This window comes from Equus przewalskii, chromosome 24 (genome assembly GCF_037783145.1).
Source record: "Equus przewalskii isolate Varuska chromosome 24, EquPr2, whole genome shotgun sequence".
NCBI lineage: Eukaryota > Metazoa > Chordata > Mammalia > Perissodactyla > Equidae > Equus > Equus przewalskii.
This window is the reverse complement of record NC_091854.1, coordinates 29,065,380-29,079,487: the sequence shown is the minus strand read 5'-3', so window position 1 is coordinate 29,079,487 and position 14,108 is coordinate 29,065,380. Positions and strand designations below refer to the sequence as shown.

The 14,108-nt window shown below is 39.5% G+C and overlaps 1 protein-coding gene across 3 annotated transcripts in view; it reads left to right on the top strand.

Annotated features, from left to right (window-relative positions):
• The first annotated feature begins 9,374 nt into the window (after positions 1–9,374).
• Positions 9,375–14,108, top strand: part of IL23R (interleukin 23 receptor) — a 54,055-nt gene continuing 49,321 nt past the window's right edge. Inside the window, exons 1-3 of one of the 3 annotated variants that reach the window (XM_070592344.1) lie at positions 9,375–9,564; positions 10,195–10,297; positions 12,467–12,763. In XM_070592344.1, the coding sequence (XP_070448445.1) occupies positions 10,228–10,297; positions 12,467–12,763 (367 nt within the window). In that variant the 5' untranslated portion in view covers positions 9,375–9,564; positions 10,195–10,227. Of the gene's footprint in view, positions 9,596–10,013; positions 10,298–12,466; positions 12,764–14,108 lie in introns of those variants that run through there. The other 2 variants (XM_008533216.2, XM_070592343.1) reach the window with 2 other exon arrangements.

Below are 14,108 nucleotides of genomic sequence, written 5' to 3'. Positions count from 1 at the left end.
TTAAAATAAAAAACAATAAAATACTTAGGAATAAATTTAACCAAGGAGGTGAAAGATTTGTACACTGAAACCTGTAAGACATTGATGAAAGAAATTAAAGAAGATACAAACAAATAGAAAGATATCCCGTGTTCTTGGGTTGGAAGAATTAGTATTGTTAAAATGTCCATAGTACTTGAAGCAATCTACAGGTTCAATACAATCCCTATCAAAATTCCAATGGCAGTTCTTACAGAAATAGAAAAAACAATCCTAAAATTTGGAGGGAACCAAAAAAAGACCCCGAATAGCCAAAACAATCTTGAGAAAGAAGAACAAAACTGAAGGCATTGTACTTCTGATTTCAAACTATATTACAAAGCTACAGTAATCAAAACAGTAGGGTACTGGCATTAAAACAAACGCACAGACCAATGGAACAGAGCAGAGCGTCCAGAAATAAACCCCTGCAAATACAGTCAACGAATCTTTGACGAAGGCACCAAGCACAAACAATGGGGAAAGGATAGACTCTTCAGTAAATGGTACCAGGAAAATGGATATCCACATGCACAAGAATGAAATTGAACCCCTGTCTTACACCATTCACAAAAACCAACTTGAAGTGGGTTAGAAGTTTAAGTGTAAGATCTGAAACCGTAAAACTTGTGGCAGAAAACACAGGGAAAAAACTCCTTGACATTGGTTTTCGCAATGATGTTTTTGTCTGTGACACCAAAAGCACAGACAACAAAAGCAAAAATAAGCAAATGAGACTACATCAAACTAAAAAGTTTCTGCACAGCAAAGAAAAAAATCAACAAAGTGGAAAGGCAACCTACAGAATGGGAGAAAATATTTACAAAACATCTATCTGATAAGGTATTAATATCTAAAATATATAAGGAACTCATACAAATCAATAGCAAAAAACAATTAATTTGATTAAAGAACGACAGAGGGCCTGAATAGACATTTTTCCAGAAAAGATACACAAATCACCAACATCACTAATCATCAAGGAAATGCAAATCAAAATCACAAGGAGATATCACCTCATGCCTGTCAAAATGGCTAATATCAAAAACACACGCGATAACAAATGTTGGCGAGGATGTGCAAAAGGGAACCTTTATACACTGGTCGTGGGAATGTGAAACGGTGCAGCTATTATGGAAAACAGTATGGAGGTTCCTCAAAAAATTGAAAGTTGAACTACCGTGTGCTCCAGCAATCCCATTTCTGGGTATTTATCCAAAGGAATTGAATTAGTATCTTGAAAAGACATCTGCACACCCATGTTCATTGCAGTATTATTCACAACAGCCAAGATACGGAAACAACCTAAGTGCCCATCAATAGATGAAGCGATAAAGAAGATGCCATATATATATACAATGGAATATTATTCAGCCATGAGCAAAAAGGAAATCTTGCCATTTGCAACAACATGGATGAACCTGGAGGGCGTTATGCTAAGTGAAATAAGCCAGACAGAGAAAGACAAATAACGTATGGTATCACTTATGTGAGGAATCTAAAACAAAGTCAAATTCATAGAAACAGAGAGTAGAATGGTGGTTGCCAGGGGCTGTGGGGTGGGGGAAATGTGGAGATGTTGGTCAAAGGGTGCAAACTTCTAGTTATAAGATGAATAAGTTCTGAGGATCTAATGTACAGTTAATATTACTGTATTGTATACTTGAAATCTGCTAGGAGAGTAGATCTGAGGTGTTCTCACCAAAAAAAGGTAACTATGTGAGGTGGTGGGTGTGTTAATTAACTTGATTGTGGTAATAATTTCACATTTGTATATATATACCAAACCATCATGTTGTACCCTTTAAATATATAGAATTTTATTTGTCGATTGTACCTCAATTAAAAAAAATTATTATTATTGTATTTCTGACATGGCCTTCTTTCCTTGAGTCACTAAAGGTTCAAGGTCTATTTTGAAGGGGACAGAAGAAGAATGAGGGAGAGTTTCACGGTATGAAAACTCTCCGTCTCCCACCCTTATAGCCAAATTTGCGTAAGTGAAACGTGTGCATCAGTAGACGTGTCAATAATTCCCTCCAGCTATCTCATATTTTCGCATCAACTAGGAAGGGGCTTCCCCTTATATCCCTTCCTTTAAAGTTTTCCTTGTCTTTTAATGTGTTTAGTATTTTGTTAAGTGTTTTAAAAATCATCACATATAATATACTCATCCTAAAAAAATAGAAAGTTATACAAAAGCAAAAGGAAGAAAAAGTAGCCCTAATTCATAATCCAAAGAAACCACTATTGATATTTTGGTGCATTCTTTCCACATCCGGTTTTGGTCTGACTTGTAGAGTTGAGCTCTAGTGCAGTGGTCTCCCAAAGTCTTCCTTAAATACCCTTAAAAGTAGCTTTTAAAATTATATCTCCCCCTGCGTATTTTTTCATTGAAATATTAAAATATCAAACAGCCTAAATAAGTTTACATCTTTTTATTTATTTTTTATTTTTGCTGAGGAAGATTCACCCTGAGCTAACTTCTGTGCCAATCTTCCCCTATTTTGTCTGTGTGTCACTGCCACAGCATGGCCGCCAATGACTGGTGCAGGTCTGCGCCTGGGAACCGAACCCGGGCCACCAAAGCAGAGTGCGCCAAGCTTAACCACTAGCCCACAGGGCTGGCCCTAAGTTTACTTCCTTTTAAATAGACAATAGAAATTATTGAACATTTTATAAGATGAAATAAATGAGACTAGGCTGTAGTAGGAACAAATATGCCATGATGTGACTTGATAGCATAACCTTTAACTACATTATCGGATACAGCACAGCATATCTGAAAGAAATCAATAACATTTTACACGTGAACTTCATCTGATGTGTCTAGAGAAAATGTGATAGTCCATCAAAACTCTCATTTACACTTAAGAGGATCGCCATAGATCCCCCGTATTTCTTCTGATGCCTGGGATTCAGACCATTCCAAAATGGGCTCAAATATCCCCAGATTGGCTAAAATTCAGAGTATCTCAACATAGGCTGAAACACAAGTGTTTCAGTAAGCTTCACTTAAAACATATATATATTATATTGGGGCCGGCCCGGTGGTGCAGCAGTTAAGTGCGCACATTCTGCTTCCCGGCGGCCCAGGGTTCGCCGGTTCGGATCCCAGGTGCAGACATGGCACCGCTTGGCACGCCATGCTGTGGCAGGCATCCCACATATAAAGTAGAGGAAGATGAGCACAGATGTTAGCTCAGGGCCAGTCTTCCTCAGCAAAAAGAGGAGGATTGGCAGTAGTTAGGGCTAATCCTCCTCAACAACAACAAAAAACCAAACCAAACAAACAAATATATATATATATATTATATTCTACCTTATATAGGTGGAAGCCTTATGTTTAAAGCCACTAGATTAATTATCCCAGGAGGCCTCCCTAAACCCAGTATTTCCATTGCTGTTTGTTTGGTCCCTTGGAGCTATTTATGCCAAGGGTAATGCACAATACTGAGAACTGAGGGAGAGAGACACCATTCCTTACAAAAGAGAGAATGACTACTGTGAACCCAGGCTCATTCTCAGAAACATCAGGTTTAGGAAAAGACGCATACGGAAGTTGGAAATCTGGAAATTTTCCTCCTTACAAGTATGCGTGCAGTCTCCAAGAGCCAGAGTTGTACGTTGAAGGTTATGAATTCACCTGCACTCCTTAGCTTTCTTAAGTCTCTAACACGCTAATAAGAAATAAGGCCAAGCTGCCCTTTAACACACACCTCACAGGAAATGGTGATGATTCAGCCTGTAGCACCCACTCCAAGAGAGCTGAATGAGCCAGAAGGTGTTTGATGCTGAGAAGAATCGAGCAGCTCCACGTAGGTACCATCCTTTGGATGAGTCAAAAGATTTTTGATGTTTATTTCTCTTCAAAGAGTCTACATAACTCTGTATGAATAATGGGGTTATTAATTCAGTGGTTGAGAAAATTAATTAAAAAAAGCAACACCTCATTTAGCTGGCACATTCAAAGAATGAGTTCTTCCAGGTAAAAGTATCCTCAAGATAATTAAAACTTATAACTTCAAGGCTATGAAGTTAGAAAAATAAGTTCAATATTACTGATAATAAGTTTTCTGAAATGAATAATATTTTCTGTTACTTTCTCACATAAAGATTACGGAACTAAAATTATACTTTTCGTAATTACTCAGAGTTGCGAATATTGGAAGGTAGGGCAGGCCCAATCAGTGAGCTGGGCACTGCCGTGAAGCAAAGAGGAGATGGTGTGCTCCACACCCATTGGAGGATGATGGGGAGGCTGGAGAGGCATTTGAAAGAGGGATGCTGGTACCATAAAATCCAGTTCAGTGACACAAGTATGAGATCAAATTGGAGGGAACAGGCAAAAAACTGAGCCTGACTCATTGAGCCAGATCAGGTAAACTCCTGTAGGAGCTGGCACTCATGGCTGAAGCTTGCAAAAGTGTGGACTTGCGGCTGCTGTATATTCCCCTCTGCTCCCTTGACTCTTTTCATATCTTTCCGTTAGCATTTTATTCTCTTGCATTGTAATTTTCAAATACATTCTTTCCTCCCACTTCAGGCCCTTGAAAGCCATGACCATCCTCTTCTGTGGTCACAGCCCCTAACGCAGTGCATGCTGGCACAGGAAGGCTCTCAACAAATGTGCAGCCCCTCTAACAGCAGAGAGGCAGGATGGCGGAATCACACATCAAATTAGTCCTCACTTTAATTGCACACACAGTCTACAGTATACTGGAGAGAGCAGAAGAGTGCTTTACTCCAGGATCAAGCCCCTCAGTGCAGTGTATAGAGATGACCTTAAATAGTCCCTGAGGAGGGGCTCACTGAGCATGTCCATCCATGGTCACAGTGGGCTTTTCTTATTTCATCATCAGTTTCTGGGAACCCACCCATGCAGTTGCCTCTCTCCTGGTTCTTTGAAGAAGAAATTGGGAGGAGGAAGCCACTTTCCTAGTTAGCAATCTATTAAAGAATTAGACTTAATCTACCAAGAACTGGGGAGTTGTTTCAAAGCATAGATCTTGTTATTTGTTTTAGGAAAAACAAAAAAAGCCCTCCTGTCTTGTCTCATTTTTGCCTTGCATTTCTAAAGGCCCTCTTCTGTCCTCTTGGTTCGATTTGTGACTGCCCAAGAAGGAGGGGGGTATGTGTCTTGTGCCAGGCAGGGAGTGAGGAGGGACTCGTCACACTTCACCCACTGTAGTACATAAGTCCTTTCAAATGGGGACACCTGTTTACCACCCAGGTGTAGAGAGAGACTGGGCTGACCACTGCATCCAACTTCCCAAGAATCATGCTGTTATGTAGAAAGTGTCTTCTGCGAGCATACCCACACGTTAGGAGACTCCATTAGCCTCTATGGGTAGCCGTGGCTATCTTCTCTGCTTCGAAAACCAACTCAACCAACTACCCATTGACCTCCCTATAATACTGATTTCCTCATCCCATACAGAATTGCTACATCGCTATGCCACAAAATTTTAAGCCGCCCAAATCAAGTCTACCTAATAGGATTTGCGTATTCAGTGGTACCTCCAGAAGATGGCTTAGAAGTTTTACACACTACAGCATTCAGATGCTCTCCCCTTCTAAAGCCACTACAAAGAAACACAGTAATCTAAGTGAAAATAGCATACTCACTCTGCAAGCACCAATTCAGGACAAGTTTCCTAGGCCCCTTCTGTAACTAGATTACTGGCCTTAAATAATGTTGGGTCTCCCATATCACTTCCCCATATAGAGGCAGTAGGTTTTCGACCTCTACTCAGAGTCAAGGAGTCACTAGGTTTCTGCTTCAGGGATCAACAGTCCGCTTCCTATTCTGCTCATTCCCGCCCATGCATAGCATCTGGGTCCTGAGGCAAGATAGATCCCTCTAGGTCTGCTCCCCAGTGGGTAGACCAGTGTTGCTAGGCAACAGTTTAACATCCCAGGTCTTGGTCCTGCTATACTTCTTAAAAGATCCTAACCAATCCAGTGCAAGGAGCCCCTTCTCGTAGCCAGTTAGTTTATGACAAAGTTTGTTGCCTCCGGACAGGGAAAGAGGAGATATTTTCAGTTTGCAATAGGCAGGTAAGTTTATAGAAAAGCACAATTCCACAAGGATTACATTTCTAGCTGTTGTCTTCTGTTCTGGCTTTCAGATTCCTGAAGTGGATTTTTTTTTAAAAGTTGGGAAAAATCTAAAATATTGCACTATGATGTATTTGCCCTGATGACGTAACTCAGAATACACTTACTAATTTAATATATTTTTTCAGAATCATGTATTTTATGCTCACTCTTTTCATTCCCATCAGCCAACAACCATTCCAAACTTTTACCAAATGCTAGAGAAAAAGCTGAAGTTGTGTAACTTTTAGGAAATAAACAAAGGTTTGTTACTAGCAGGCTTACAAGAGGGTGACAGTAGAATGTATTTTCCAAAATGGAATACTTTTGAAAATAAAATGGAGTGTTATTTATAATTACCCTGGGACAAGTTTAAATTGGACTAACCTGGGCAAACCCAGAGGGCAGCCCTGCCTGTGGGGAGAAAGCCAAGATGATGAGTCTGGATGATTTCTGATTAGCAAATGAAGCCAAACCTCTTACAGATGAGATTTTGTATAGTCCATCCTGATCGTCCCCAGATTCTGTGTTTGTGAACTCACTTACTAGCTAAAATTGATTTGTAATCGTAAAATCAGTCCTTGCGCCAGTGTGTCAGTTGTTTGCGGACGTGCAGAACGGTGAAAGATCTGAGCGGCCCAATGTGCAAGTTCTCAGCTCAGGAACGTGTTTTGGGTCTCATGCTGTAAACAAGGATCCTTTCCAAAGTCTATTTAGTGCCACATTCTTTACATTTTGTGCTTTTTCTGGTGATTTTGCTGTTTAAAATAGCCCACTAGTTCAGAAGTTCTGTCTAGTGCTCCTGAGTTCAAGGAGGCTGCAATGCACATTACAGAGAAAATCTGTGGGCTGGATAAGCTTCACTCAAGCATGAATGATAATGCTGTTGGCCCTGAGTTCGATGTTAATGAATCAACAATATGCATATATTAAATAAGGTGTCTTTAAACAGAAAAATGCATAAAACAAGATTATGTATGGATCTGTTGACCAAAATGTGAGCAGAGGCTCACAGGACAGAAGAAAAAAAGAACCATTAAAATAATTAATGAATTGGACTTGATCAAAATTAAAAACCTCTGCTCTCCAAAAACATTGTTAAGAAAATGAAGAAATAAGCCACAGACTAGGAGAAGATATTTGCAGAATGCTTCCAAAATATATAAATAACTCTCAAAACTCAATAAGATAAACAACAAACCAGTAGAAATGGGCAACATATTTGAAGAGACAGTTCACCAAATAATAGATATGCAGGGCAAACAGACACATGAAAAGACAGTTAAGACCACCACCAGCCCCAGTAAAGTAAATGGGCAAATCCTGATTTGCACTGAGCTCTCCATCAATCCCATCTCCACTCTCCAAATCTCTGAAAGACTAGCCAGCATCCTCTCCTTTGTCCTCTATTCTTACTCACTGCCATCTCCTTTCCACCTCTGTTTCTTTCCTGAAACTGTTCTCACGGAAGACTGACTATTGCCAAATCCAACACTTCTTTTTAGTTTTTATTGTATGTAATCTCCAACCATTCAAAACCGGCCACAGACTCCTTCTTGTATCTCTTCTTGTCCTTTAGTCAACATTTTCTTGTTCTGACCACTTGCTCCTTTTCCTTGTCCCTCTGGATGTTCTCTCTGAGTTCTCTTATTCTAATCTTAGTTTTAATACTATTGACACGCTGAAATCTTCAAATTTAGCTCTCCAGCTCAAACTTCTCTCCCAAGTTTACCAATGTCTACAAACGCCGACCAGACAGTTCTCTGTGAACAAGTGGCAAGCGCCCCCAAATCGACATGTGCGGAACCAAATTTATCACTGCCCCTGGTCACTCCTCCTTCTGTGTGCGAGGTTAATGTCATTACCTGCTGGCTCAGCAAAAATAGCCACCAGAGTCATTCTTCATGCTCCTAGATCCTTAACCTCCTGCACAGGTTGTTCACTGCACAACTCCAGGCTCACCATTCCTTTACCGGCCACCACGGCCTGCCCAACCTGCCTCCACATAGCGATTGTTTCCACCTCTCAGTTCTTACTGCCTTTGCTTTGCGTCAGGCCTTCATCAGCTTGGACTTTCAAGAGCTTCCTGACTGGGCTCTTCATCCTCAATCAATTCTCCGCGCAATAATTAGAAGTATCTTTCTAATATCCGATCGGATCATGTTATTTCTGCTTAACAATCTTTGCTATTTCTGGACTGACTTCAAGATAAAGCTTAAACCACTTAGCAGGAATACAAAGCCCATTGCATCTGCCACTGACCTTAGTTTCCAGCTGAAATGCTATTCCCCTCAATCTAGAGAAACAACTTGCCAGTCCCAATGCATCAATATTACTTGCACGTGCTTTCCCACGCCTTCTCTTCACCACGTGGAAAACTGTTACTAATCATTAAAACCCAGTTGACAGTCATTTCTTCTGTGTGGTCTTCAAGGACTCTCTTACGGCTGTGATCCATTGGTTCTCAACCCTGCCTGCTCATTGTAATCACCTGATGCTCAGCCTCCACCCACAGAAATTCTGATTTCACTGTCTAGAGGGAATCTGAGGACAGGAAAAATCTAAATGTGCCCCCAGAGTATCTAATGTCTAGGGCCTAAAGATAGAAAAATTGAAAAGGCAGAACAGAATTTCTAACTTCAAAAAGTTCACTGTAGAGGAAACAAGTAAATTAATTGTCATTTACAAGAGAAAGGAGTATAAAGAGTGAAAAGGTATGCAGGTAGAACAAAGAGAGGAGGCAGGAAGAAAAGTGAGGCCGGGAAAGGCCCGGTGATGCCTACTATAAACCAACCAAATATTTGGTATTTTTTAATTTGCTCAGAGAATCATGCAAAACCATGAACAATAGGTCAAAGCAACTAATCTGTAATTTAATCACTGGAAACAATACAATAAAGGAGCTATCCTGTAATTAATCAACAACATATCTTTAACACACAGAATAATACCTGGCACATATTCAATGCTCAAAAATGCTTGTTAAATAAGTGAACAGTCGACAGTAGCATTTAAACTGCCTTTTTTTAAGAAACAGGTTTAAAATTTATATCAATGTTGGCTGCAAATGAAAGCCAAGCATCATATTTTTGGTGTCAAAGATTTTGACAGACGAACCACGTGTATGTGTTCCATTTCTTGGAGAGACAGATCATTTTAAATGAAGCTGAGAAAAAAAAAAGTACTGACTAAGCAGATCACTTTCGGTAAACTGGGTTTTCCCAAATAGTGACATGAGAGCAAGTCATTTTGAACTGGACGGTTTTGAGTTCCTCTTCAAGAATCTGAAATGTAGGTCGGGGCTCTGCTGACATTTCCATCCGCCTCATAGCTGAAGATCTGTAGTGATCGTGGCCAGGCGGGCAGTGGGGAAAAAGACACGATGCAGGTGACGAGGGTGACAGCCTGGCTCTGAAGTGACATGATGCGCTTCCAACAGGTTGAAAGGTAAAGAGACATGATCATCCAAATACTTAACGTAAGTAGCTGATTCTCTGAACAGTGTAACTCCAGGTGCCGGCTGATGGCTGCCTTGTTTGGAACGTCACTGATGTGTGCCTTTTGAGCTCTCCACAGCTGGAAGGGCTTTTTCTAGGTGTAGCTGGCGATGGAACACGTGCCTTCATCTCATTTCATCTTTCTTCATTTTGAATGCATTTTCTCGGGACATTCTGAAATTTTGGGCTTTTCCCAAGTTTTACTCATCAAAGACTGTATTTCTGGAGCCTGATAGGCGCGTAAATCTGGTCAGGAGAAGAATTCAACATCAGGAGTTAGAGCAGAAAGAGGAGATTTCTGAGGAGAGAGACTGGCTTAGGAGGAATTGCATTTTATCGGGGATCAAAACGTCCTACTAAGGCCATTCACCGTGACTTTCCAGGGGTCTAAATCTCCGTGGAATGCCTCCTCACTTACCACTGACTTCTTTTCTCCCTTTCTTTCCTTCCTTCCTTTCTTCTTTTCTTCCAAATCAAAGGTTCTCATCAAAGACAATAATAGCTGTTAGGAAGAAATATAATGCTTTTTACTATTTTATTAAAATATTACAGTTTAAACCGTTTTCATTTTTTTTTCCAGAGGGGAACCAGGAGCCTTGTTCTGCTTTCCGGCATGAACCAGGTCACACTCCAGTGGGACGTGATAATAGCCCTTTACATTTCCTTCAGTTGGTGTCATGGAGGTATAGTATTTTGAGTATCTATCCTGTCTTTTATTCAGCAAGTAAAATATTAAGTACTTTTTATTTTCAAGGCATCATGCTTGGATTTCTGAAGAATCAAAAATTATTAGATTGGGAAAAATTATCTGCAATGAAATTTAAAAGTCTAACCTCCCTCCTAATATAGGATTCCCTCCTCAAACATCCCTAACAGACGGCCTCTAACTCACAGATGAACATTTCCACGAAGGACCTTACTACTTTGAGCTGGAATGTTCTCTCTTTGAGCTTTGGTGACTGTTAGATGATAATCCATCAGACGTTTGAATTTAACTCAATTCCACAAACCATTTGTTGATAACTGATAATTTACACAACCATCTGGCACTATGACTTTGAGGAATCCAGGAAGGGGGTCATCAGAAGTTCAGGAGGGGCACCCATCGGCATTTGGGTGTTCCTATTGGGGCCAAGAGCGTCCTGGGCAGGTGGCAGAGATTCCATTACTAGGAGACAAGCAAAACCAAGGCAGGGGTCTAGACCTTAAAGGAAGCTCTGCAGATCATGCAAGTTACTCAGAATAGTGACAAAAGCAAAACCGTTTTCTAGAGAGTGGGGCGCAATTATATTACAGATGGAGAGGTAGCCCCATCCTCAGACTGGAGTCCCTCAAGCAGGGTGTTGGACCTGCCAGAGTCAGGCCAACAGCTATCCAAGAAGATTAAGGGGAAATAAGACACTAACTACTTTTTCCAAGTTTCTTGATATAGGCAAATGATAAGGAGGACTTCTGTCTATAGGGTCAAGTGACCAATATACAGCAGAGGGAAATAAGATGAGCCCGGGACGTGGTGTTAGAGGACTCTCTGATGTCCGTTAGATAGTATGCTATGTATTTTTGCTCAATCTGCTATGAGTATTTCTAATATCATCCAGACTACATTTTCCCAAGTTTTCTACTACAATGTTATGTTACTCCTTTTCAATAGCTTAGCTAAAATGAAAAATAACATATTTAACTTTTCTCTGACTAATTTCATAACGCATTAAAAAGAGAAATTAACTTATTTTTGTATGACTTATTCTTGTGTAATCCATGTTGACTCCTACCGATCACTGATTTTTCCCTATACACTGAAAAATCACTGACTTACTAATACATTCCCAAATGTTGGGAAACTCAGGGGTACAGAGTTTCTGGGGTTCTTCTTTCTTTGATTTTTGAAAACCAGGACAACATTTGTCCAAATCTGGTCTTCTGACATTTTTGACATTTTCTATGTATTCTCAAACACTACTCACATTGGTTCCATGAGAGTATTCACAGGTTTTTTTAAGGTGCTGGAGACGTAGTTTGTCTAAACTTGAATGTTGAACTCATCGAAAGCAGTCAGATGCTTTCTTAAAACTTTATTTTCATGCCTTTGGCTTCAATTCCCCGTTGATAATGATGGAATTACTTTTGTCACTACTTCAACATTTAAATATTTATAGTTTATATGTAAAAGTTCATTACGTAAATGGAAATATTGAGGTACATTTATATTATACAACAAGTTAATTCTTTAAGCTTTGTATTCCAAAGATAAGGGTCATTTAAAATCAAATACTGACCTTTAATTATCACTATTTTGATAACCTTTTAAGATATTTTAATACAAGCATTTCCAGAAAAGGTCTATAATAAATTTGACAGAAACTTTAGTATGTTTTCCTTGATGTGAATTGAATTTAATTAATATTGCATTGCATTGTCATTGGGGTTTATGAAAATCACTTTATATAAATGGTTCTTGGTGATAAAACTAATACATTCACCATATAGTTTTTAAAACTGGCCCTGGAGTCTGCAGTGCCAACTGTTATTTCTGATCTTGCCTTTGAAAAACGGTATAGCCTCATAAAGCGTCAGTTCTCTAAAATGGGAGAGGGAATTCTGTTTGCTCTTTAGACAATTAGAGAAGCTTTAAGACCGACTCTAGCTGTGTGTCATGCTGTGAACAGAAGCATGGCCAAAACATACTATAATAAACTGATCCATTGAAAGACACACACAGTCCTAAACTCTTCTCCAACGGAAATCACTTAATTAATAGAAAAAGATACATTTTAAATGCAATGGTATATTCCTCTGAATCTCCTATTTTAATGTTTTACATGGAATTTATTATTTTATCTATTTGTTTCCAGGAATTACAAATATAAACTGTTCTGGACGCATCTGGGTAGAACCAGCCAAAATTTTTAAGATGGGTATGAATGTCTCCATATACTGCCAAGCAGCAATTAAGAATTGCCAACCAAGGAAAATTTACTTTTATAAAAACGGCATCAAAGAAAGATTTCAAATCACAAGAATGAATAAAACAACAGCTCGGCTGCAGTATAACAGCTTTCTGGAACCACACGCCTCTGTGCACTGCACCGCGGAGTGTCCAGGGTATTTTCAAGAGACATTGATATGCGGGGAAGACATTTCTTCCGGATGTAAGTGTTGCATTCAAAATGCAAATGAAAGCTAATCTAATGATTAACTGGTAATTACCAATCTTGTCTAAAAATAGAGGCAAATTGAAATAGTTCACTCCTTACAGTAGTTTAAGACAGGAATTGCAAACTCAGACGTCTTCAGGGGCCGGGGTGGTGAAAGGCACGCGTTAAGGAGGCTGACAGGCAGTGTGCAGACGGGAAAGCGTGGAGGCGTCCACAGGGGCGGCTGCTGTCCAGCTGCAGCATTTATGAGGGCCCGGTGTTCCTAGATCTTTTGACTCTTCAAAAGAAAACAGAAATACGAGTTTTTAATGTGAGCTCTACAAATTTTTAAATGTCACCAATGTACTCAAAAACAATTTTTCAACACTAGGCTGGCCAAACACAGCACATGTGAGGGGCAGCATCCTCAGGTTAAAAATGTGGCTCTTTTAATCTGCTTTTCACTTATGTTTTTTCTTTATTTGCTTTCCAAACTAATATCATTAACCTTGAAGCAGATTCCATTGAGAAATTTAAGGCTAAGATTTAGGGAGAAAAAACAGTTGCAAAACTAACTAGCTTTGTCTTCCTGCTATAGTCTTTACCAGCTGTGTGACCTTGGGCAAGTTGCTTAACCAATCTGAGCCTCAATTCCATGTCTGTAAAATGAGGCCAATTATCCCGGCTGTGGTAAGCACCAAATTTTAATAATTTATTTGAAAGCATATTGTAGACTTTAAAGTATAACACTAATGCGCCTAAACCTTGAAAAATCCCTCCTTTTCATAAAGCATGGGAAGATTCGGATACAATTCCCTGGTCCTAATCCTACTGCCCCAACTGTGAATGACTTTGTTTGCTATTATAGTCGTTAAGAAAAAATTTAATCAAGTTAATATTAAAAATATTTGCTAAATTCAATTTATGTTTGAAGTATTCTGGAGATGTTTAAGTTATTATAGTAATATGGGCTGACGTGTAATTATATACTCAATTCTTGGTTCTACTATTGTGAAGGATACATCACTAAGTTCAGCCATTGTGCGACTGAACTCTGGGCATCTGATCTTGTGTGATTTTCAAAAGACAGAAGAGCGAAGGTGAATTGGGGAAGGAAAGAAATAAGTTTTACAGTCACAGAATAAGGTTGGCACACTTATGCCTTAACCTAACGGTAATGTGCTAAACTTGCGCTAAATTGTGGGAATTGAAACCACAGGCAGACATCTTATCTGATGTATGAAGACCTTACCTTGTCCACATCCTCAGGAAACATGAAGGACCCTTAATGCTTAAATACTTTACCACTTATCCTTTGGGGTGGAGGTGGGGGTGTTGAGAGAACATACAATTTCTTCAG